The sequence below is a fragment of the Falco naumanni genome, chromosome 3 (genome assembly GCF_017639655.2).
Source record: "Falco naumanni isolate bFalNau1 chromosome 3, bFalNau1.pat, whole genome shotgun sequence".
Taxonomy (NCBI): domain Eukaryota; kingdom Metazoa; phylum Chordata; class Aves; order Falconiformes; family Falconidae; genus Falco; species Falco naumanni.
Window position 1 is genome coordinate 12,155,560 of NC_054056.1, and position 23,307 is coordinate 12,178,866.

A 23,307-nucleotide genomic window follows, 5' to 3' on the forward strand; every position below is an offset into this window, starting at 1 on the left:
GTAGCGCCAAGAAGGAAAACCTCGGATGAGAGAGCTCGTAGGTTACAAAACCCAACCTCTCAAAAACACTCTACACTGCCCATCCCATTGCAGAAGTAGCTCAAACTCAGAGATGGAGAAAGAAGAAGAATTTTGTTACTAGTAGCAAGACAGACGCAGCAAGAAGAAAAGCAGATCCAGTAATCCAAGCAACAAGACCATCAGAAACTTTTGGAAGTGCCAACCAGAGATATCTCTGGCCGTTTGAATTCCTTTTAGCTATTCCACTTCCTATAAGCAAAACTAAAATTCTCAAGGAAATCTGGTATCTTGAGGGCACTACATATCTGATTTGTATCTGGGTTTTACTGTTCAAAACAAGTATCATTTGGCTGGCAAACGGTTTTACACTCCATCCCTGTTTGCGTCACTCCAAAGCTAAGCTAGCAATATTCAAAGTCATTCTCGAGATGTTTCGCTGTTTTGACTTGATTTGCCAAAAAAATCATCTTTTTTGGAGGCAAGGTCAAACAGATGCCTGCACAGACAAGTATTTTCAAGTAATGCTAATGATGTCCCAGGGGAGAACACCAGGCAATTAAAACTGGTATATTTTGTCTCAATTTCTTTTAATAAGTGCAGGATCTGGAGCGCAGCACATACAGGACCTGCTCAGGACCATAATGAAGGTACCCTGGGCCACAGCAAGGCTTCTGATAGAAACCCTGTGTTACACCAACCCTTCCTTGAATACTTCCTTCAACAATTAACATTAAGTCCTCCTATGTCTAACGATGGTCAAATTAGCATTAAAATTGCTATGCAGATGTTCAGCAACCAGCGAGGACCCGACTCCTGGTCCTCAGGTCACAATCCTGTCCCTTACATGTCCAGCTCTGCCAGGAAGAGATTTCTTGGATCATTTGGAGTCAGAACTACTGGGCGATATGTCTTTGACTTTTTTCTTCCTAAAGTTGCTCCCCCGATACACTTAGAGAAGAGCACAAGTAAACCCCTCTCAGACACTGCTTCTATCAGCTGCCTTAAGCTCAACCCTTTTAGCCTGCTTGTTTAATAAGCTCTCATCATCTCAGCAGCCCTTCACCTACCTGCTCAAGGAAGTCTTTCTGGAAAATAAAAAGCAGAATTGTGCACATGCTCCGGACAGGGTTTCCCCAGTGCTTCCCAATGCAGCAGTAATAAACCCCCTATCTCCGCTGGAAATAACTTCTGTGGTTTGTCTGAAAATTGCCTTGCACAGGTGGTTTCAGCTGATGAGCTCCCACTTTACGGAGTAAAATCTTCTCCCTGGCACTGAAACTGAAGCGTAAGGGCTCGCACCTTGCAATGCTGGATCGCACCCTGCTTCCATCCCGCCAGTCCTCCTCGCACAGCATCCTTGTGCTCACCACATTTTCAAGCCTTGTGCTCATTGTTTGCTGCAGACACATACCTGCTGTTTGTGTCAGAGTAATTAACGTTTATATTAAGGAAAATCACCACCAACCTCCTGCGTACCCCTCTCAGCAATACCCTGCCATTCATTTTTAGTCACTCCTTATATATATACACACCTCAATATCCTTTTATTAACCATCATTTTCTCCTGCTTAATTTTCTTCCCACATGACCCTGTGTCAAAAGCCTGTTGAAGGCCAGCCAGATAAGAGGCTGTCATCTAGAAAAATCAATGATCAAAGAGAGCACCAACCTCCCTCTGATAAACCACCACTGCATTTTAATCGATTTTCTATTTATTCCGTATTTCTAAGCCATCACTTCTAGTGAGATGTCTGTGGAACACTCCCTCCCTACTCTAAAAGATTCACTAAAAAATAAACTTGTGGTAAGAGTGCTGAAAACAAATCTGTGCTAAGCTCAGCCCATCGAACGCAACATGCATAGACACCCGTCTATTTTCTCCTAGATGGGCTCAAGGCTGGCAGCTGCGATAGACACGAAGGCTGCAGAGAAAAGCAGCAAAAGGGAAGTTCAACGAGATGTCACAGACACTATCAAACTGTACATCCAGGCTCTCCGCTTCCATTAAGTTTTTAACACCAGAGACAGCCCCGTTAGTCATCCTTAGCCTGGGTCCCATCACGAAGGCTGGTGGGATAACCCGATCCTGACCTGGAAGCAGGAGAAGTCTGCACAGGCAAGACAGCAGGAGCCACGTCTCCTTGCAGACGGAAGCGGCACACTACGTTTGCTCTTTCAAACTTCAGCACAGGCACCTGGGCTCAGCTGAGGAGCTGCAGCCTTGAGATGTGAAGTTCTGCTGCCAGAAGCAGAAGCTACAGCAGAAAGTCCTCAGGTCCACATCTTGCTTCCCCAGCAGCCAAGTGCAGCCCTATGGGACCAACACAAGGCCTGTTTCCCCCGCTACATGCAGATTTTCCCTGTTTTATTATTTACTAAATGATAAAACAAGGGGCAAAACCCACCCCTTTTTGTATGCACCATGGGATTTAAAACTGGCAGCTCCTTTCCCCACACATGGATGAAGACAGGAGTGACCACGGCAGCCATTTCTGATGGCTTTCTAACTCGAGATACTCCAAAAAGCTACGAATTGGTTAGTCCTGAGTCAGCTCAGGGAGTAAATTCCCGACCTCTCCAAATCACACGGCTTTTTAACAGCACCAGACAGCCAAACCCAGCTTTCTGTTGTATAAGCTCTACCCGAAAGAACTCCAGTAACCCCAAGCTAAAACTGGGACAGACTACACCAGCAACCTCAAACTAAATTAGTCTGCCATAACCAGTAAACTAATCTCAAATACAATTATAAAGTCAGAAAGGGAGCTATGACATTTCAGTTTATACTTGTTCTTATTTCTGTTTTTAATTACACTGGCCTCTTCTGAGCATCCATTTTAAAATAACCCATACGCTCCTGAAGTCACTTCTTAAATTAAGGGTTATCCTACATTTTGGATTTCAGATGAGAAGAAAACTGCTATTTTCAGTTGTGCTTCATGAGGATCAGAAGCAACGAAGTGACTCAAAAACCTAACTTTGAAAGAAAAAAACCCCAAGGATGCTTTGTGCACAAAGTGGGAAACTGAGCAGCAAGTCCAGGCAGGGTGGTAGCCAAGTCCGCTACAGCATTCTGAGAACACAAGGTGACAGTATTTTTAAATATACTGCCACAAAACACTCTGTAGGGTCCATTTTCTTTCTCCTATAAAATGAGTCTTTTCAGTGGTCTCTCCGGTGGCCATGTTACCAGAATCAAGGACTGCTGACACGCGTTTAACTTGTCATCAGAACCACTGCAGCTATTTTCATTTCACTTCAGCCACCATTAATACAGCATCCCAAATCTCATTCTAATTATTTTCTCTCAAGACTATGCTTTCCATAGCATCGACTGGCTATCAACCACCCCGGGTAGACATTCCCATCAGAAAAAAAAAAAAGTTGCTAATAAAGTTCCCAGTCAATTTCAGGTGTTAAATCATGCTAATTTGAGTACTTTAAAGATCTAATGATTACAGCAAGTAACATTAAAGAACAATCCATTATTTGACTGAAAAAGACACGGAATCAATACGAGGCATATGTTAATAAAATCCCACTGGGATCGACACCGGAGTCGTTGCAAACCTCATCTCGCTGCCACCGCCTCAGAAGAGCACGTTTTTGCCACACACATTAACACTGCTGTGGTCGATTTACATATTTGGCACTTTTTAGGTTACAAAATCTCGGTCTCGAAGCCTACCGGCTTATGTTACACAATTTAAACGTGTCAAAAGTTTCCCATGTGAGAATAATTGTTTACATTGGTCTCGAGCATCCTCTAAGTTTGGGATGAGCTCGCTTCAACAGCTGTGACCCTCCTGTGTGGGTCGGTGGCAGAAATCCCTCCCTCCATCCCCAATCCACACCACAGGCAGAAATTTTGGGATTAAAAGAGCTAAACCGCTCATCTACAGCCCAGGCTTCTCCGTGCCTGCCCGGTTCCAGCGCTGATAGATAGAACTGGGAATAAAGCCTGAAATGTTTCTCTAACCATGACAGCTTCTCTCAGATAATTATAAACAGACTTCAAATGTAACAGAGTCAAAAACTCTAACTGCCACACTATTAAATATGTAGTGATAAAATCTGGAAAACACTTGGAAATTACAAGTTTTAACCTGCAAGCAGGGTCATAACTGAGTCCAAGAGAAAGTTTTAAATCAAGTTACGACAGATTGGTGGTAGTCGTATCAGTAAAGCCACTAATTGCTGGAACAGTTTCCTCCAAGGCTGTGCTGCCTCAAGACTCGCGGTCCAAAATCTGCTTGCAGCAAGCTCAGTGAGTTTTATGAGAATATTAAATGGCTCACGCTGAATACATAATTCGCCTAGTAACAACCTATGAAAGAACTAACGAGTTGCTGATAGTGATGCATTTTTGGTATTGCATAATATAAACACAGCCCTGAAGTCAAGGCCAAGAAGAAAAATATCTAAACAAGATACTAATTCCGTCATCCCGCAAACATTCCTCCACCGCTGCCTGTCAATGCAATCCCTGGCCACGCACAAAAATGATCTCTCTTCTCACACACATGACATTTGCCTGCGAGCAAACAAGTGCAAATGCCTCATTCTACTATTTAAGCCTTTTTTTTTTTTTTTTTTTTTTTTTTTTTGCCTGCTCTGGAAGGATGCCTGCCTCCATGCTGCACTTTGAGGTGGAAGGAACAAAGATGATCGGGTTTTTTGGGTGTGAGTGCCCACTCAACACACTCACCCGCTCACCTCTACAGTATTAAACTGCTCATACTAACAGGAGCAAAGTGAGAACAAAATAATTCTCCTGAAACAAACCTTTTGTGACTTAAGCCCCTGTCCAGACATCACTGGAGTTAAACGGATTTTTTATTTTTTATTTCCTATTAACTTGGTGGAAACAACCTGTTCCTTCCAAGCGAAGAGAAAGAAGAGTGACATGGAAAGAACCGAATCTGGGAGAACTTTCCTGCACTCATCATGCCTCTCCTCCTCTTTTCCACCTGTCAGCGTCACCTCTGTCCCCTCAAAAGTTGCAAGAAGCAGCAAAATCGGGGGAAAAGGGTTTTGGCAAGGATGAATACAGGAGCTGATAAAAAACCCAACTTTGGAGACCTCGACTACATGGAAGGGACCTCTGCATCTGTCCTGGCGCTGAAGAGGTCCTCTGGGTATTCCCATCACCCTAATAAGCACCGCCCATGAGTTTCACGAGCCAAAGCTATTCCTGATTTTCATTCTTCTTAATCAAGTGGTTCCTTACAAAGTCCAAGTCATGCAACAGGAATACTACAAAGATTCCTAAATGTTTGGCTTTCACGGGGTAAGTAAAAACAGTATTAAGTTGATGTGATGATTACAGATAACCAGGCGTATCACACAAGAAACTTATGAACTGGAAAATCATTTGCCTTGCTCTGAGTTTGAAAAGCAGGATTTTCTAGGGATGCAAACACTCGGTTCTCGTTGACATCTTCAGCTCAGGCAACTCAATCCACCGACTAGTTTGGGAAATATTCGGCCAAGTTACTAGCCACTTGAAAAGGCAAGCAAATCTCACAAACACCTGGCAACAGTCTCTACAGGATCTCCTTTCCTAGGGAAACGGCGTTAAGTGGGGTGGTTAATGAGTGCGGTGACACCAATTGAGAATTAAAAGTGTTACTCTGCGTTGCAGGCAGCTTGTTAGCAGGGTTATGCATGTGCTAGTATCTACTAACAGAGCTGGTTTCCGAAACGAGCCTTCGTTCTTTGTTAGTGGGTGAACCACCTCCAACCACCCGCCTCCCCCAGCCAATTAGTTTAGGATGATAATGAAGGGGCAGGGTACTGTACCTGGTGATGGGCAGGTCGAGGCCCCGCTGCAAACTGAGGAAAGGCGGGAGAAACAAACACAAAAGGAAAGGCACAAAGAGTCAGAAACACCACAACGAAACCAAAATGTCACACTCTATGCAAAATAAACCCACAAGAAAAAAAAAACCAAAACTAAACACACCAAAAAACAACAAAAACAACCACAAAACAGTCAAAAGCTTTGCTGCAGGACAGTGACAGACAGGTACTGAGATATAACGAGTGAACATCGCTACGGGGAAAGTGTGCTGCTCGAGAGCCGGGAGATACACAGCCAAAGCTGCTATTTTCAAGGCACTCTAGTGTATGGATGCAGGCATTCTTTATCCTGCCTGGGAAAAAAAACCAAACACCAGACAATAAAACCATAAACCAACTTAAAACAAGCAGCAGTGGAGATTTTTTTTAAACTGGTTTAAGGTGGAGGTAAATGGTGAAAGCAGCTGGACTCAGAGCCGTTCCAAACATTTGGTGGGAGCAGAGGATGGAGAGCAGGTAAGAGCCAGGTAGGCACAGCTAGTGTCCTGCCGGCGAGGGGGCCATGGGCAATTCCCTGCAAGGCAAAGATCAGCAATTCTTTCTTTCCCCCCGCCCCCACCCCCCCATAACAATCACAATATAACCCTCCTTAACGAGTCGGATTTGTCACCCCCAGCTGAAAGCGAAGGAGACAGGTTAACCCGTGACGTCCCTGGGGAGCTGAAGGCATCAGCAGTTGAGCTCCAGTGGAGTACAGGAGGTCCCGGTTCCCAGCCCTGAGCTCGGGTTACTCAATCACCTCCCACCCACTTGGGTTACATGAGGAGCAAAGTAATCAGAATTGAACATGCTCAGTAAACATTCAAAGCATTTTCCAAAAAGGAGCTGATTGTTAAAAGTAGAAATAAAAATGAATGCAAGAAATGAAAAATATAAATAAAGATGACGAGGTATCCTCTTCAAGAAGCCAAGTTAGGTATTTAAACCCTTAATTCTCAGTGTAATAAAGAGAGCACGACGACAGCAGATAAATCTACTGATGGTAGCTCCAATAATTACATGGAGCAAATGAAACTAGACCCCATGGTGGCTTTTTACCCACTGCATGCCTCTACCTGTTGCTGTCTGTGACGGCTCAGTAACTCAACACAGGTGCCGAAGCACACGGTACAGTCCATCCCTGCCGATTCACACTACAGGGACTCAGTGCATTTCACTTTCTGCCCGAGAAGAGTGATCAAAACTGGCTACTAATTATTGAGTTTCTTAATGTGAGGTTTTTTTCAGTAAGAAAAAAGGGACCAGGGCTCACCTGCAGCCTTACCTCCCAGCTATTTTAATGCCATCAAACATGAGAAGCAATTTATAAACATTGACTGGTTCAGCTGATTTTCTCCTTTATACACATTTTAATTGTCTGTATTTAAGATTTCCAAATACTAGTCTACCAATACCAGTGTTTATATATTCCTTCTACCTTCACCTCATTGTGACACTTGGATGAAAAGCCATAAAAGCCTTCGGAAACGAGAAAATATGCACACATGGACTAGTTCTAGTACAAGAGTTTATAAAGAATGTCCTGCACTGATTCACAAAGTAAGAGTTTTCCCATCTTGAAAGCTTTCCCTAAGCCTTAAAGAAAAAAAGAAAAGAAAAAAGAAAAAAAAGCAAAGCACAATCATCTTGTAAGACTAAAGAGCTAAAACTTCTATTTTCATAGCAACCGCAGGACAGAAGCACTCAGAGACTCCCAGCATCCTCCCAAGGCTCAGGATGTGAAGAGGACAGTGGCTCTGCTGATCGGTCCTACAGTGGTGAGAAATGGGCACACGGATGAGTCTCGGGAGGTGAACACGCTTCAAGTTCCTATGTCTTGTGTTTGAGAAAAGGGAAGAAAGCTTACCCTGGAAGGGCTGGCAAGCCTTTCCCACGGGGCTACACACTTCACATTATACACAATGAAAAAAATGAATCAAAAAGAGAATGATGGGGTGCAAAAACCTCATGTTGCTTAATTTCAGGGCCTCTCTTACCACTGTTCCACAGAAAAGATTTGTTCTTAGTGTGTTTAAAACAAGAGCTGGAAGCTGTATCTTAAGAAGCTAAAAGTACATTCCATAGTGAAACGTAGTATGTGTTACAAGTTAAAAAAAAACAAACAAACAAAAAAAACCTTCGAAGTTAGTGAAAAATACCCTAATCTATTTTGCAGTGGTCACCATTGGCTCTTGATATTTTTAATTTTTTTAAATAATTCAGGTTGATAGGATTTATTCCTATGAGTAGCTGTAAGCAACAGAACAAACTGTAGTCACTGCTGGCTCAGATTAAACAGACACTTTGGTGGGTTTTTTTCTCTTTCCGATGAAGGTAGTAAGATAGAAAGGAAAATTTTATGAAACCTGGGTCCAACATTTCTGCCACCCGCACTCTTTATGATCCTGCTCACTGCCTTGTGGACAACAGGGCATGTTCTCTATCTGCTGACGTTGAGGTGGCACACCTCAAGCCTCTGAAAATAACCACTTCTGGATCGCTCAAACACCGTTTCTGATCATGGGGGTTTTTGGCAGATATCCTAGAATTGGACAGTTAAAATCACCTGGTTCTCAGGGCTGGCATCGGCAAGAGCTAATGGATAATTTTCGGTAGGGCTGAAGGCCTCTGATTTCATTTTCCTTCCCCCAGCTGGAGCTGCACTTTGAAATTCTCACTATTGGAGTGATGCTACGATGCTAACGGGGAGAAAACATGAAGCCAGTTGGATTGCAAAGGCAGCTGTCCTGGAAGGAACAGAAAAGCCTAAACTCTGCAATTGCCAATGGCCCTCAGATGCTGCTGAAACAGGATGGAGGAAACTCCGGGTGCTCGAGGAAGCAGGATTAGGATCAACCTCGTTAGCGCAACTGCCTACCTACCCACCCCAGCCACCCCAGCTGTGTGACGGACAGGACTGCGCTATGGAAGCCTAGGGATGGCAAAGACATCCTGCCACCTTCCTCGTCCCCTCCTTTACCCTTCCCTCACCACCAAAAAAAGATGGTTCAAAAATAAATTCAGAAAGAGTAAGTAAATCGAGCCCAGAACAAAATGCAAGAGTAGTGCAGGAGCGGGCCAGTCTTGCATTTGTTTTGGGGTGGGGAGGTGGAATGAGATGTTATGGGTGCAGCTTTAGTAATGGGGGTGGAAATGGTGGCTAGCAGAGCAGATGGCAAAATCTGCAGACAGGAGAGTTGAAAAAAAACCAATAAAAATATAAAAATGGCCGACAACCACAGACAAATTCCTCCTCCATACCTCCTCAATAACGGGGCCAAAACCCTACAATTTGTCACACATTTCCAGCCAAATTTCGTGAAGACGTTATCTCCTGAGCGACAAACCCAAAGTCGCCCTGGTCTCTGTCCTACGCCAGGTCAGACCCTCCCAGCTGCAATTCAACTTTGGACCTTGCTTTGCCACTTAACCTGGCAGAAACTGCCACAGTAGCTCATGCTTTTAGCAAAGAAGCAAAATCAGTGCATTTCTGTAGATCAGCCAACAAAAAAGATGTGGTAAAAAATAAATAATAAAGAAAGAAAGAAAGGAAGAAATAAAAACAGTGCCATCGGCACAATTGCCTGCAAGAAGGAGTACAGTTTGTTATATTGCTTACAATGCAGTATTTTATCCAGCCTCTTCCAGCCAGGGACCTGTAAACCGGACTCTGTTCCAAAACCTTCCTCCTCTTCCAGTTGTCTGTGCAATGTATTGGCACTGTTCTGCTGGGCTGTCAAAAAAACTGGTTTAGAGATGCAGCTCTTCAGTCAGGTTTTTGCTCCAGTTCTAACCATATAAACTTATTTGCGCTTTTCAACAATTAAAGGTAAAGAAGATGATTATACTTACTGAGAAAAAAAGGGGGTTTTACCATCAGTATCCTGCATTACTGATCAGAACGGGGGACTAAGGAGGTGGGGGGGATCCGGTTACAAATTCGCAGCTGTCCACATCACAGAAACTTCATCAAAACTGGTGTTAATTGGCTCGTTCATCGACACAGAGCTTAACGGGCCTCGGAACTAACCCTTCTGCAAATACCCTGGAGGAGAAACCTCCAGAAGCGGGGCAAGTGCATCAGTACGGCTGCACATGGGGAGGACGCTTGCCCTGTAGAGATATATATATATAGATATATATATATACACACACACACATGTGTGAAGTGGACAAACAGAAGACTTCCGTCTCGGAGGCCTTCAGTTGCCACGCTTCAGCAGCGTTTATCTTATTCTAAAAAGAGAAGAGTGCTTGGAAGGGTGCAGTGGTTTTACGGGCAACCTGAAAGCGTTAGGACGCAGATGTGGATCGGCAAGAAGCGCAGGGCTTGCTGCTCCCTTGGCTAACTGACACCCGAGACATGGCGATGGTAAGCCACCCTGCCTCCAGAAGCTGGGCTAAGCACCCGATGCCCCAGGAGGGTCTCCTAGCATCATGTGGAACTGCGCTACGAGCAGAAATTCCCCCCAAAAGAGCCTGGTTTGGGGAACCAAAGTCCTACTATAGCACAGCGGTGTTGTAATACATACCAAAGGAAAAAAAAATACGGAGGACAATCAAACCTAAAGTTGGATGAAAAAGGGGCTTACCACAAAAAGATGTGGGTACACAGAAGCTCTAGGTTAAATGCATCAGCACCCACAGGGTGCCAGGCAGTAAATGGTTAGAACTGATCCAGTGGCGCTGACTCAAAGTAATGCCCAGAAGCCACTGGAGACTGAGTGCTGCTGCAGAGAATTGCTTTTGTTTACTCATCTTTGGTCTATCACTTTATGAAATATTTCCTTAAAGAGGGAAAAAAAAAAAAAAAGAAAAAAAAAAAGAAGAGAGAAAGGTTCTGGCAATGAATCTAAAGTCTAAAATAAAATGAACCTGAAAGCAACTATGCTAAAAATAAATTGTGTTACTTGAACGTAGATGAAAATCCCTCCATCGCTTCTTTTCTGATAAGCCACTTTAAAAGGAAAATTATCCTACCAGGACAGTGTCTGAAAAATTCAATCAAGATTTGCCATTTGGAATGTGCCTCCAGTTCAGTAAAACACGCTTTCCAGAGAACCGGCCGAGTGCTAGAGACACACACATACAAACGGTGAAACACACAAACGAGGAAGAAAGAACATCAGGTAATGGCCATATGGGCTCCCTTACCGGCGAGCGGGTCTGAGGCTGGGTGTTCATTGTCTGAGGGGCTTGAGGGTACACCAACGTGGTTGGAGCTGCATTCTGTCCTGAGGGGTAAGGAGCCTGCCAGGGAACAAGAAAAATCAATAAAAAAAATGAGTGTATCAAATGATTCATCCCAAGAGATAGGAACTGAACACGTTATCAGACGGACTGCTGATGAACACTGAAATAAAGACAATATAGGTGACTGCACTGGAGGAAGCCTTCTCCATCAAGGATCCAACCAATACCAACACTACCCTAATTAATTATCAATGCTACCCTAATTATCGATGCTACCCTAAGCTCAAGTGCCGCAGTGGAAAACATAACAAAGAGGCACATCAGTGCAACACCGTGTCACAACCCGTGTTGGCCAAACCCCCAGCCACCTCCTTCCCAAAAGTTTCCTCTGAACCTGTTTCCAAGGAAAGCTGGAACTGTAGGTATCGCCGATAAATCCTCCGAAATAAGACAAACGGCAAGAAACAAGCTCAAATGCCTTTAATACAAGCCACTGCTGCTTTAAAGCGTCTGCAACACAATGAAATGGCCCAAAGTTGTCACAGATGTCAGGCAGACCACGAGTTGGGTGAATTTTTCATAGTTCCACTGATTTCCATGGGCTATAACAATTTATACCACCAGATGCTCTCCCTCATGTTATATGCCCAAAGTAACAATAAACTTGAGCTGTAGAGTTACGATCACATGTTTTAACAAAACATTTAGAAATAACTTTACAGAGCACCTTTCTCCTTTTTTTTCAGAAACAAAAACCCCCTATAACTTACTTTTTTTAAAAAATAATAGTTTATTACCGTAATGGCACAGAAACCAGCCACTAGCTTGCACCAACCTTCACTTTCAAGAGGCATTAGCCCAAACTCTATGCACTGCCCTGTAGCTCCTGCACAGCTCCATCACAGGTCACTTTTCCAGCTCCTCAGCTCTTCCCCCTTCACTGTCTACATCCTTGTGGTGCCACCTCTGGATACTGGCACTGCTAATGGCACCCACGGTCCCCGCTAACCTCCTGGCTACGTCCTATCAGATTTACTCAATGAATCAAGGCGCTCATCAGGTCTTGGGTCTCCTCTGGGACTTCTCTTTGGGTTCATGGGAGAGATTACAGGAGAGGATACGCTTAAAAACATCGCAATCCCTCTCTGTACACAGAATGATGATATATTCATGCCGCGAGCCTCACTGAAGAATGCCTTCTCGTCTTTGAATTTCATGGCCCTTGCATTAAAATCCTAGAGCAGGTCTAAGGAACAAAGGGACCCATTTCAGCCCGTAATGTGGTGTTGGGAGAACAGGTTTCACGGCACCAGCCTGCAGGCACGTTTCGGGGTGTCTTTGATTTGAACTGTGCTATATATTTTATTTGAACAATTAAGTTTTTAAACAATAAAAGTAAGTTTTACCTATTTGTACTGAAGAAAGAAAGAAAAAAAACCTGATAAAACTTCAGCTGTCAGGAGAGGTGATCGAGCATAAAGCCTGAAGCTGGTTTAGGCAAATAGCTCAAGGAGTGGTGTAGAAACAACATAAAGTGTGCTGCTTCTAGAAAGAAATTCAGTCCTGAAGCCTGCAAAAACTTCCAGGTCTGAATTAGCAATCTGTGCCAAGTATGATCAGGCACGTTCTGGCTTTCAAGGGAAAAATCAACCAGTCCCTACAAGGTGAAGGATGTATGTTTTTAAAGGAAAAGAAAGCAATTTAAGAAGAGTTTTTCTAACAAAAATAAAGCTACCATAATAGTATGCCACTGGGTAAAGCATGTGCTTACTTCTCACCTCCCAGGCTGAGTCCTACAGCAGTCACAGACCTCACCCACAGCTCAGCCTCTTCAGCCCTTTCAACGTGAGCAAACGTAGGATGCTTTTGCAGCAAAAATGTATCTTGTTTTGGAAGAGCACCCAGTACATCTCATTGTTGAAAGACATCCACCACCCAGTGCCCCAGCACACACTGACCAGTGTCCTGTGCCCTGCAGAGTGTCTAGGAGACAGCTGGAGCCTCTGTGTTACTCTTTTTTCCTTCTTTTTCATCCCTAGACATAAAATCCCTGCTTAATCTCCTGCTGATCAAAATGTAATACAAGGTAAATGAAAATATAGTTTTAGAAACAATCCGTCTGAGGAATTTTCCAGTCTCAGAAAAAAGAAAAAAAAAAAAAAAGGCAAAATAAAATGTGGCGGAGGGGAAAGGACTGAGCATAGTCCAAAAATAGTCCCGTCCCAAACACCTACTGCTGCAATACCTCCTATTCCTATGCTTCGGGACAATACTGACACTGATCATTAAAGAGTAAAACTTAAACGTGAATACAGAGACACTTAAGGACAGCTAGCAGGGCATTCTGTTATTTTCTACCCGATCCTCACATTGCTTTTTGGATCAGAGAAAAGATAAAAATGTCTGTCTCCAAGCCTATCACTAGATCTTTGGTGTGATTTAGGACAACGGAGCACCCTTGGTGGAATATTTAGCTGAAGAACGTCGTTCTGTAGTAGTTGATATCACCACAGCAACAAAGACGCTGGTTCAAGAGCAATTAAATGCTTTAATCTGCTCCTGCTATGGAAGCAGCAACCTCTGGCAGGTAAGCAGGGCAGGTTTTTCCACTGCCCCTCCTCGCCAGGAGCTCGTTTGGTCTAATCCTCTCCAGCCAGCACTTCCCTCCCTTCTTACCACTGGCAAAACCTCGAATTCGTGTTCGCAACTAATTTGCAAGAAGCCTTCTAATTTTTTGAGATGTCAGATGCAGCGTCAAATATTTTCCCCTTTTATTTGACAAGTGTGATTCTGCTTGAGCTGCTCGTGTCAGTGCTGTATAATAAACAGTATGTACCATATCTCACAGCAGTACCGACACCACAGCATCGAGTGATCGCGGAGTAATCGAATGCAAACGAGACACAGGGAAACTCTGGGATCTTTTCGTCCCCCACCTCGAGAAGCTGTCCTGTGTTTGTAGGAGCTCGCTGGTGACTTTCTGTGCCTGGGATCTCTGCCCAACATGAGATTACGGCCTCTCCCCTCAGCGGATCAGCAGCTTTCTGCGTCAATCCACGCACCCTGCAAAGGGTCCGGACACTACACCAGCCTGCCAGCCGCAGCGAGCACGCGGGGTAGGTGACCGTGTCGGGAAATATTTTGAACACTGGCAGTAAACGAAGCAGCTGACCACCAGCTCCTTGTGCCTCCTGCTCCGCATCTCAAGGGAAGAGCCCTTATCCCAAATGGTTTGAACTGCTGCTCCCTCAGCATCTCAGCAAAGAGAAAAGAAAATACTATTTTCCCCCTCCTCCAGGCTCGTGAAAACATGTTTTCTTCAGGTTTAACTTGCACACAACAGAACAGAGCCTAAATCAGATCTAAAAGACAGACCTAAAACAGATTCCATGCTACCCCCAAGGTCCTCACCTCCAAAACAGCCTTAGTTGGCTTTTAATCACCCAAGCAAAAGGCAATTTGAAAGAAAGAAACTGCAGCTATCACCAAGCCTAAAAAACCCGTGAGTTTGAGCAGAACGACTGTAAAGCAGGCATTTTTAAACACAGTGCCAAAGACAGCCACCTCATTGACAACAGATGTCACTTCTGACACTAGCAGGGCTGAGAGGCAAACGCAAGACGACACTATCTAGCGTTAAATTTGTTGCAGCATTTAAGCCCTAGCAGAATAAGCATAGCATTATGTTATAAAGGAAGAAAAAAGCATAGGAAAGCTTAAATAGCAGCCACTGAAGGGTTTCTGCTATGAAGCTGCCATCAAAACAAGGCAATTTTGGACAGCCAGTGCTGTCTGCTCGGCGTGTGAGGTTCACAACTGCAGCCTTGAGGAGCGAGCACTACCCAAATCCCACCGAAGGCAACAAGCATCACCTAAACAAACATCTTTGACAACTATTACACAACAAATGCTTCTGCTCAGCGGGCTTCCAACCAGATGGAGGTGCGCCTTCACTGCTATTTGTGTCAAATCCAAAAGGGGGGGGGGGAAGGGAGGAAGAAAGTGCTTTATGAAGTTCTGCAGGTACTAAGTTCACGTCTAAGTAGCCTGAGTAAACTATCAAAACATCCAACGGAATAAATCACAGCGCTCCACTGCTTTTCAGACAAGTCAGCTGATGAAAAGTATTGCATCTATTCATCTGTCAAAAGGACTTGTTTCTGTGCCAAGCAGCTAAATAGGTACACAAAGTAATATAATCACATGCAGTCACGCTGGAAACGTGGCTTTTATACACCGCTGCTGAAGTGCAGAGGATGAAGTGAGCAAATGAAGAGACCAGTGAGGAAATGCTCCCCAAATCCCCAAAATAAACTACAGTGGAGGGGAAGGCAGGGAAGCAAATACCGTTCTGTATAAAAAATTTGGTTCAGAAGCATCTAAATTCTGGCATTGAAATCCCTAAAGTTCAAATAATTGCAGCACCCTGAGGTGGAAGAGAACGGATGGCTGCTGAGCTGCTCCACTTTTGAGGCAGAGCAATTTGTTTCCCTTAAAGCTTTCATCTTAGTGATTTTATATTTCAGATGGGGCTATTCACGGGGGGGAAGGCGATAATAGTTGTGTGTTTATGTATTCCCACAACTTGCTGAGGAAAACCCTTTCTATCCATTTTCCATGCAGTATTCACCTTGGGCTGCTGACTGTGCTAAGCAAAAAAAAACCCAACAAAAACACTACCAACAAAACAAATGAAAAAAGTTATTCTTAGATCAGTTCCCAAGCTGGTTAATAAACACTGAGCCTGCTGCGTAACATGACTCCCTCGGTACTGACTGTACTGGGAATAAACAGGCAAAGTACACACATCAGGGTCAGAAAAAGCTGAGTCACGCAGCTCTCTGCCTCCCGCAGCCGGTGGAAATTTTTTTTTTTTTTTTTTTGGAACAAAACTCTTTAAATCCCCAGGCAGAAAGGTGCCGCTTGGTGAGCTTTCTGCCTTCAGCAGCGCGATTGGGTTGAACGTGGGAAGGGGTTAAGTCCTGTCGTTGTTTCTTGAATCCTCTCTTGACTTAGGAAGTTCGGCTGGGTCTATATTTACTGGTTACATACGAGGAGGAGAAATGGTCTTGTAGTTCCAACACATGACCGTGACTCAGGAGCCTGCTGCTCTATTACCATCACTATCGCTGTGACCTTGGCTCAGAAAACCTTCGGACTCCCAGTTTCTTCCCAGTAACACCAACGCAGCAATCGCGCTCCGGTCCAGGGTGAGCTGAAACTCTGCTGAATGCCAGCAAAAAGCTTTAATCTCTTTGGAAGGAACATGACGGCGTAAGCAAAACGTTTTGTAACAATAGGAAGCATGCTGGGGCCACAGGCAGCCCTTAGCTATCCTGGAGCGACCCTAAAGGGCATTTTTTTTTGTGTGTGTGTGTGGCCACAACAGAAAGCAATGTGATGCTCACACGTGAATTAAAAAAATATGATACTTTGCTGTAGTGGTTTATATCTCATTTGAGCATTCAGATCACTGTGCTGACAAAGAGTAACCCAGCTAAAAGCTTACTGGAAGTGCCACCATGTCTACTGTCACAAAGATATTTTTTTTTACTATTTTACGTTGAGAGAGAAAAGAGCAAAAATATTCTTCAGCTGGAAATAGGATAATACTGTTGCAAGATCTCTCTCTCCCTCCAAAAGGCCTCCAAGCAAAACCACACACATTCCTCTGGATGTACAGGTGTTCCTGCACGACAGTGGTCTTTGACCAAAACATTTGCTGACCCAGTTAAATGCTAAATATTGATTAAAACCAAACCCGATGGGCACTTAGAGTAACACCGTCATGTATACTAAGGGATCCCCAACCCTAAATTTATAAATTCTTATTTACACAAGCTCCCTGACACAGAATGCAGTTGCCCCTGGAGCAAGGTATAGGAGACAGCACCACAAGAGTCACCGGCAAGATCACTGCACAGATGTTTCCTTTCTATCCCCATTTTTAAAAAATGGACTCAGTTTTCCTTCCAGCTGCCGAACCGTTTTCCTCGAGGAAAACCACAACAGGGAGTGCAGGACAGGCTGTGCTGATGCACCAACCCTCAAGGCTGCTCTTGGAGCCTCTCAGGAATTTTCCCCCTGGGTCACTGGCCTGCACAGGAGGAGTTTGGCTTCAGATGCAGGTGTAGAAATCCCCCCCCCCCCCCCCCCCCGCAGCAGCATAAACCATCACTTGGTTCACAAGCGAGGAAAGATGGTGCCAGCAAGGACGCAGCTTTAATTCTGAATCATCATTTATCTGTTGAGTTGGATTTGCTCTGCCCTCCCTGAAATCGAATCACTGTCCTACGAAACAACTGCAACCGCGTAGTACCCGATAAGCAGAAATCTCTCAGCATTCAGTTCTTAAATTTGAATACTCTGATTTTATTTTTTAAAAAAAACAAAAAACCTGTATCTTCATTTTGACCTAATAAACTAGTCTACAGGCAAGCACATGCTAGAACAGCAGTTCTTCAGATTGCTTCAGATTTGCCTCCTACAAAACCAGAGCCCTTATTTTTCCTCAAGCTTTGGTTTCTGAACGGCCCCAGTTTTCAGACAGGTGTGTATCAGCACAAACGCACGGTGTCAGCAGAGGCAGCTCTCCCGTCTTCCCCCCATACGCAACTGTTTGCTCCTGTGCTCTTTCAGCAGTGTTGCTGGCTTCAGGAGACTGCAAAAAGGTTTAAAACTTCCAGATTGAATGTTGCAGCAAGATTGTATTTTTTTTTTCTGATTATGAAAAGCAGTATTATTGCAAGGCAGAGATAACAGCTACAGCCAGAGCATCTGGGAACAGCCCAGAATCTCCTACTGCTACAGCCTAGAAGCCACAGCGCTAATGAAAGGCTCATTTTTCCATCCGGGTGCTGACTTATGAACAACGGTAGCATCAAGTGAAAGGGATGAAGAGGTTCCTGCTCTCACTGTCCCCCTTACCAGCCGCCCAGGGGCTGCAGCAGAGATGACTGAACTGGAGGTGAAGCAGCTTTGACCTAAAATTAGTATGTTGGCAACAGATAAAATAAAATCCTTTTTTAACTACATTAACTGGGCTCCCAACGGTGGCATCTCTGGAGTTGCCCAGGATTCAGCCACTTCACCACAGAGTTAACATGTGGGAAGAGCTCAGAGAGCAAAGAATTAGATCTTTTAATCCAGCTGCACTCACAGATCAACACCATGAGAAGCCAAACCAGCCACATGAGCCCTTCTCAAGTCTCCCTCTGCCCCCCTTAGCCTTACTTTTGCTCAGGGTTACGTTGCCAAGCTAGAAACACCCACCTTGGTGACAAATGCCTAACAAAACTACACCACCTACGTCATTTCAGCAGCCCTCCAAACAGCTGCATGTACAAGCAATAAGGACCTGCGGGGAAAGAGAAATAAGTGCCAAAGCAGCGCGCAGAAACCCTGCAGGAGTGAACCGTGCTTGACACATCGAGAAGCATTCCCTTGGACACGGACCAATGTCACCAGAATACCTGGAAACCCCTGCTGCAACCAGCTCAGGTTAGTTCCTGCATCTGAACACAAGCGTGACATTACTCAGCTCCTGCATATTTCTTTGGAACATACTTGATTTTTATTACTATTTTGGTAACTAGGTAATTCAAACGTATCATCTTTTTTTTTTTTTTTTTTCCCCTCCTGGTGTGCCCTGCAGTCAGCAGAACAGGGTCACGGCAGACTTTGAAGCTGCTGTCTGGCTTGTATAACGTGAATAATTTGAGTATGGTAGGAAAAAAAACTGTAGTATCTGTAATATATAGAACCAGCTCATCTGCAAATACTACAAACAATGACGGAGAAACCTGGATTATTAAATTTATTCATTTCAGACTTCTTTTTACACAGTACCTTCTCAAATAATGCAAAAAAGCATATTCTCACACTACTCCTGCGAGCTATCCCTGCTTTACAGCTTTAAAAATAGCACAGTGATGACTGAACCAGTAAACAAGGACAATTTCCCTCTAAATGCTCACAGTTTGGCTTTCGTTATTCACAATGATACTTCAACTGCGTATCATCAAACATGCTATCAGATTATTCTGGTTAAATAGAAGTCCTCATTCACAGCTACGTGTTCAAATATGCATGGTTTTGGTACACATCACATCAAGAATTTCAATTTTTTTTTTTAAGCAGCTCATTTGCAAATTATCTAGCATCACTGAAATCAGCTTGTCTTCATCAACAGCAGCCCCGTAAAATAAAAAATACACGGCAGTTCTACTTTGCTGACTCTCTATAAGCCAGTGCTGCTACCCTGTAAGATGCATCAGTAACTTCAAAACACTGTTTTTCTGCACATATTGGTATATATTACTTGGAATATTCAAATCCTCATTAAAATCAATGATGCCAGAGCTCTTCTCTGACACTGAACAGGTTGTACAGATTAAGGGTTTCCACTTAAAAACAGAATTTAACACAATTACAGCGCAAATACCCAGCTCCTGATGAAGGGGCTGGGATGGGACCAACTTGTGACACTGGTACAAAATCTTTGCATGTTGGATTTACTAGGAAGCTTCAAGGTTTGGATTTGGATGGAAGCAAAGAGTAAGCAAGGACTGTGACTGCTTGGTGCGGTTATTTAAATATGAGGTTTTTTTCAAAAGCTGTTTCCTCAAAATGCCAGATGATTGTTAGCTCCAGGTGTCGTGCCTGACTTTAGGGAGTCACCAAACCATAGACAAGAAGAACAAGCAGAAAAGAGCCTGCACTGCTTGCAGCAGTCGGCATCCTCACTGGTCCCCCCCCTTGCAAGCATACCGGTTTCTGCTCCCCCCTTTTTCCACAAGCCCAACCTTCAGCATTCCCCATGTTGGTAAACTCAGCCTTTAAATGGATACAAATACCCTGACCCAAGAGGAATTACTTCTCCCACAAACATGGCTCAACCACTGTTATCCTTTCCTTCTGCAGCAGTTTGTCTCTGCGTACATCATCTGTGTCATTACCTGCCCTGCTAGATTTTTAACCACTTTTTTTAGGGCTTCGTATGATTTAGCATTCATGCATTTAAGGGGCAAAAGCAGCAAGCTGAGCCAGGAAAGAGAATCCGAAGTATTAACTGCAGAGCTACAGGCATTTTTCCTACTTTAACATGAATAATCAGATTGTCACTGAGGGAAGGCAGCGAAGGAAACGTGGTTTCCTCCTCCTCGGACAAAGAGAGTTTGTGCAAAGGACAACACAGACACCAGATACGCACTCCCTTCCTTCCTGCTTAAGACACTGTCGTTACTATTCTTGCAGGGATGCTACAAAGGAAGAGGGTGAAAAGGAAAAGCAAGACAGAAAGTGTCCCTCTTTTGAGGCGCCACCTCCCCAAAGTTCAGGCTTACCTTACGTTTTTAACATAATAATTGCAATTATTTTACCAGCAGCTATACTGTGGGATGCAACTGTCCCTTAGTGCAAAGGTAAACAGAACACAAAGCTTTGGGGAGGAAACAATCATCTTTTTGCTTTTTAAAAAAAGGTAAGACACTCAAGCCGGTAAGCCCCTACCAAATTTTAGACTGCAGTGATGTGGGTCAGCTAAAGATGCAGAGTGAAATATTTAAACAAGTGTAATTTTGAGACCTCAAGGTGCACAGATGTCCTGCTAGCCGCTGTCCCCCTCCCAAAGACACTTTTGTTACTTCATCTATCAACATGGAATGTGCCTAGATTCAAAACTGTTGTTAACAAAGGCATGAGAGCAAGGATAATGTCACAGTATATTATTATTTCATAATATCTGTAAATACTAGCATGGATTTAACTTGGCTCCTTACAGAGACTGAAATTACAGTCCCCACCTTGACTGCAGCACATGGCCCACAGCCTGGGGCTGGTCTGGTAATGACCATTACATAATTAAGTGAATTAGTATTTCCCATAATAAGGGTACTCAAAAATAAAGAATGTATGTGCAAGTCTGTGTGTGCTGGGGGCAGAAATGACAACATCTCCGCTGCTGGAAGCGGATCTGTGAATCTTAGCAGGGACACCCTTCCGTTTACAACATGCCTTTCGCTTGTCCTGTACCATTTTGTCCCATTTTAACCAGAACATGAACTTTGAGGATGAATACTTGTGCTCAGGAACACAACCTGCAGTCAGCTGAAACCCCCACGTCACGCTGATGTCAAACCACATGTTTGCAGCTTTTATCCTACTTTCCTCCAAGACAAAAAAGCTCCATAATTTGTCACCTTCCATCTCTCTCTAAGGATGTTTCCATCCCTGGAGATACTCAAAACCCAAGTGGACATGGTCCAGAGTAACCTGCTCCGACCCAGCTTTGAGCAGGCACTCCAGCGAGATGATCTCCATCTCTCATTCAACCTCAACCTTTTTATGACACCATGGCAGCAATCAAATAAAACATTCCATTTCCATTTTACTCCGTTACACTGAAGCCCAGAAATACCACTGCATACAGCTTTGTGCAAATTCAGACCGTTTAAAGCAACTAAATAAATCACTGGTTTCTAACGGCACCGTAAGGAGGGGTCTATGGAGAACATGGGCACAGCCCTTCCAGGCCACAAGGAGCCAGAAGTGGAATTACCGCTCCATAGCCATCAAATCCTCTTGTGCTCCTTATATATAAATATTAAAAAAAAATGGCTCTAGAGCATATTCTTCAGTCCCCCAGCCTGGCACAACAGCTAACAGCACACTCCGGTAATTCAATGTCTCTTTCTCCCCAGTTTGATCTAGTTGCAGGGATATTTTATGCCCTCTATGGTTATAAAATACAGACTGTGTAAAGCTCTGACTTTTTTTGCTGACTTTGGCATTTATTGGGACATATTGCCTTCTGCAACACATTGTGTTTGTTTAAAAACTATGTATTTTCTGGAGCATGCAAGAAAACATCCATTAAGTCGCACAGAACAGAAGGTATTATTGCAGAAGGAATACCAGAATAGAAATTATTAAACATAAGAAAATGGCAAGTTGCCTCACATTATTTTGTCTTCTTGCATTATGAAGAAAAATGTGGTTCGACAAGTGGTAAAGTCTGAAAAACATCAAAATAAAGCATAGTCCACATGACTGTGAGAACAGAAAACATGCACGGAAAAGTCCTGAAGAAAGGGATTTGCAGAATTTTAAGACAGTTAACAGAAGAGTTTGATTTTCTATTAAAAACGCTATTTCACACCCCACCCCCTAAAAAAAGAAAGTTACTGGCAATTTTAAAGCTGCTTTTGATTCACAATTGTATCACAAACCAAATGAAAACTCTCCCGCTAGATCATGCATCCAGGACACGCCGGATGGCCAACACACCTACTGTGAGAGCTTTTTCATTCAAAATAACTCAGTTTACACCAAGGTGGACAGCCCAGGACAGACTCTGAACCAGGCCAGGGTCCCCTTCTGAAAGAAAAAGCTCAAGCAGCAGTAGAAAAAAAAAATGTATCTTCCCCCTCAGGGCAACAAGACCACACAGAGAAGTATTAAACACACCTCTCAAAGCAGTAATCCACTGCAAAATGCAGGAGCAGCAGCGAGGGAGCGGGTCTGCAAGCAGACCTAGTCCCAGCCAGACTCAGTATTTGTGCTGCAATCTTCCCTTTGCACACATACATGATAAAATTGTAACGGATTTTCCTTTCTTTCCTTTCCCTGTTAGAAAAAGGAAGAATTAAAGGCTGCTTCTAGCCCTTCTGAAACGCACAAATATTAAACCGAATTCATTCATCCCACCTACGTTGTGCCTTTAACTGTTTCCAAGGTTAAATAATTACTAAAGTTAACAGCATTAATCAGCATTTGAAGGCACATTATGCCTTCCCCACTATCCCAGATCTCCCCTCCTGCACTTCTTAGACCCAGCTGCTCTCCCCAAATTAGCGGACCCCCATCAGGTTGGGCACCCCTCCACAAACGACCCTGGTAGCAGGTGCTGAGACACAGACATGCTTTCCACTTCCAGCGCAGATTTGCTCAGATTTAAACTAATGAGGTAAAAAGGCACAGCAATGAATCAAAAATAATGAAATACGTTATATGAGCAAATATTCCCAGCGTTATTAACCCAATCAAAAACCTACTAATCCTATTACAAAACAGAGAGTTCAGCTGCACTTCCAGAAGGTCTTTAACACAAAGGCCCAAAGAAGATTACACTTCTCCTGGATTTATCAGCCATTAAATAACTCGCATTTTCAAATCTCCACCTGCAGCCATATATTCCTGCAAGCTCCGAATTAGTGAGCTGCATTAAAAATAGGGGTTGCAAAGAAGCCTAAC

General features: G+C 43.8%; 1 protein-coding gene across 15 annotated transcripts in view; it reads right to left on the bottom strand.

Moving 5' to 3' along the window:
- The window catches only part of EIF4G3 (eukaryotic translation initiation factor 4 gamma 3), a 146,737-nt gene that overhangs the window by 66,413 nt on the left and 57,017 nt on the right, over positions 1-23,307 (bottom strand). For 10 of the 15 annotated variants that reach the window (XR_005826745.1, XR_005826746.1, XM_040585954.1 and 7 more), the window contains exons 4-5: positions 11,017-11,112; positions 5,824-5,856 (exon numbers count right to left, since the gene is read on the bottom strand). Coding sequence is in view for 13 of the 15 variants with exons in the window: in XM_040585954.1 (XP_040441888.1) it covers positions 5,824-5,856; positions 11,017-11,112 (129 nt within the window). In the remaining 2 variants the exon portion in view is untranslated. Of the gene's footprint in view, positions 1-5,823; positions 5,857-9,481; positions 9,596-11,016; positions 11,113-23,307 lie in introns of all 15 variants that reach the window. The other 5 variants (XM_040585959.1, XM_040585960.1, XM_040585958.1 and 2 more) reach the window with 2 other exon arrangements.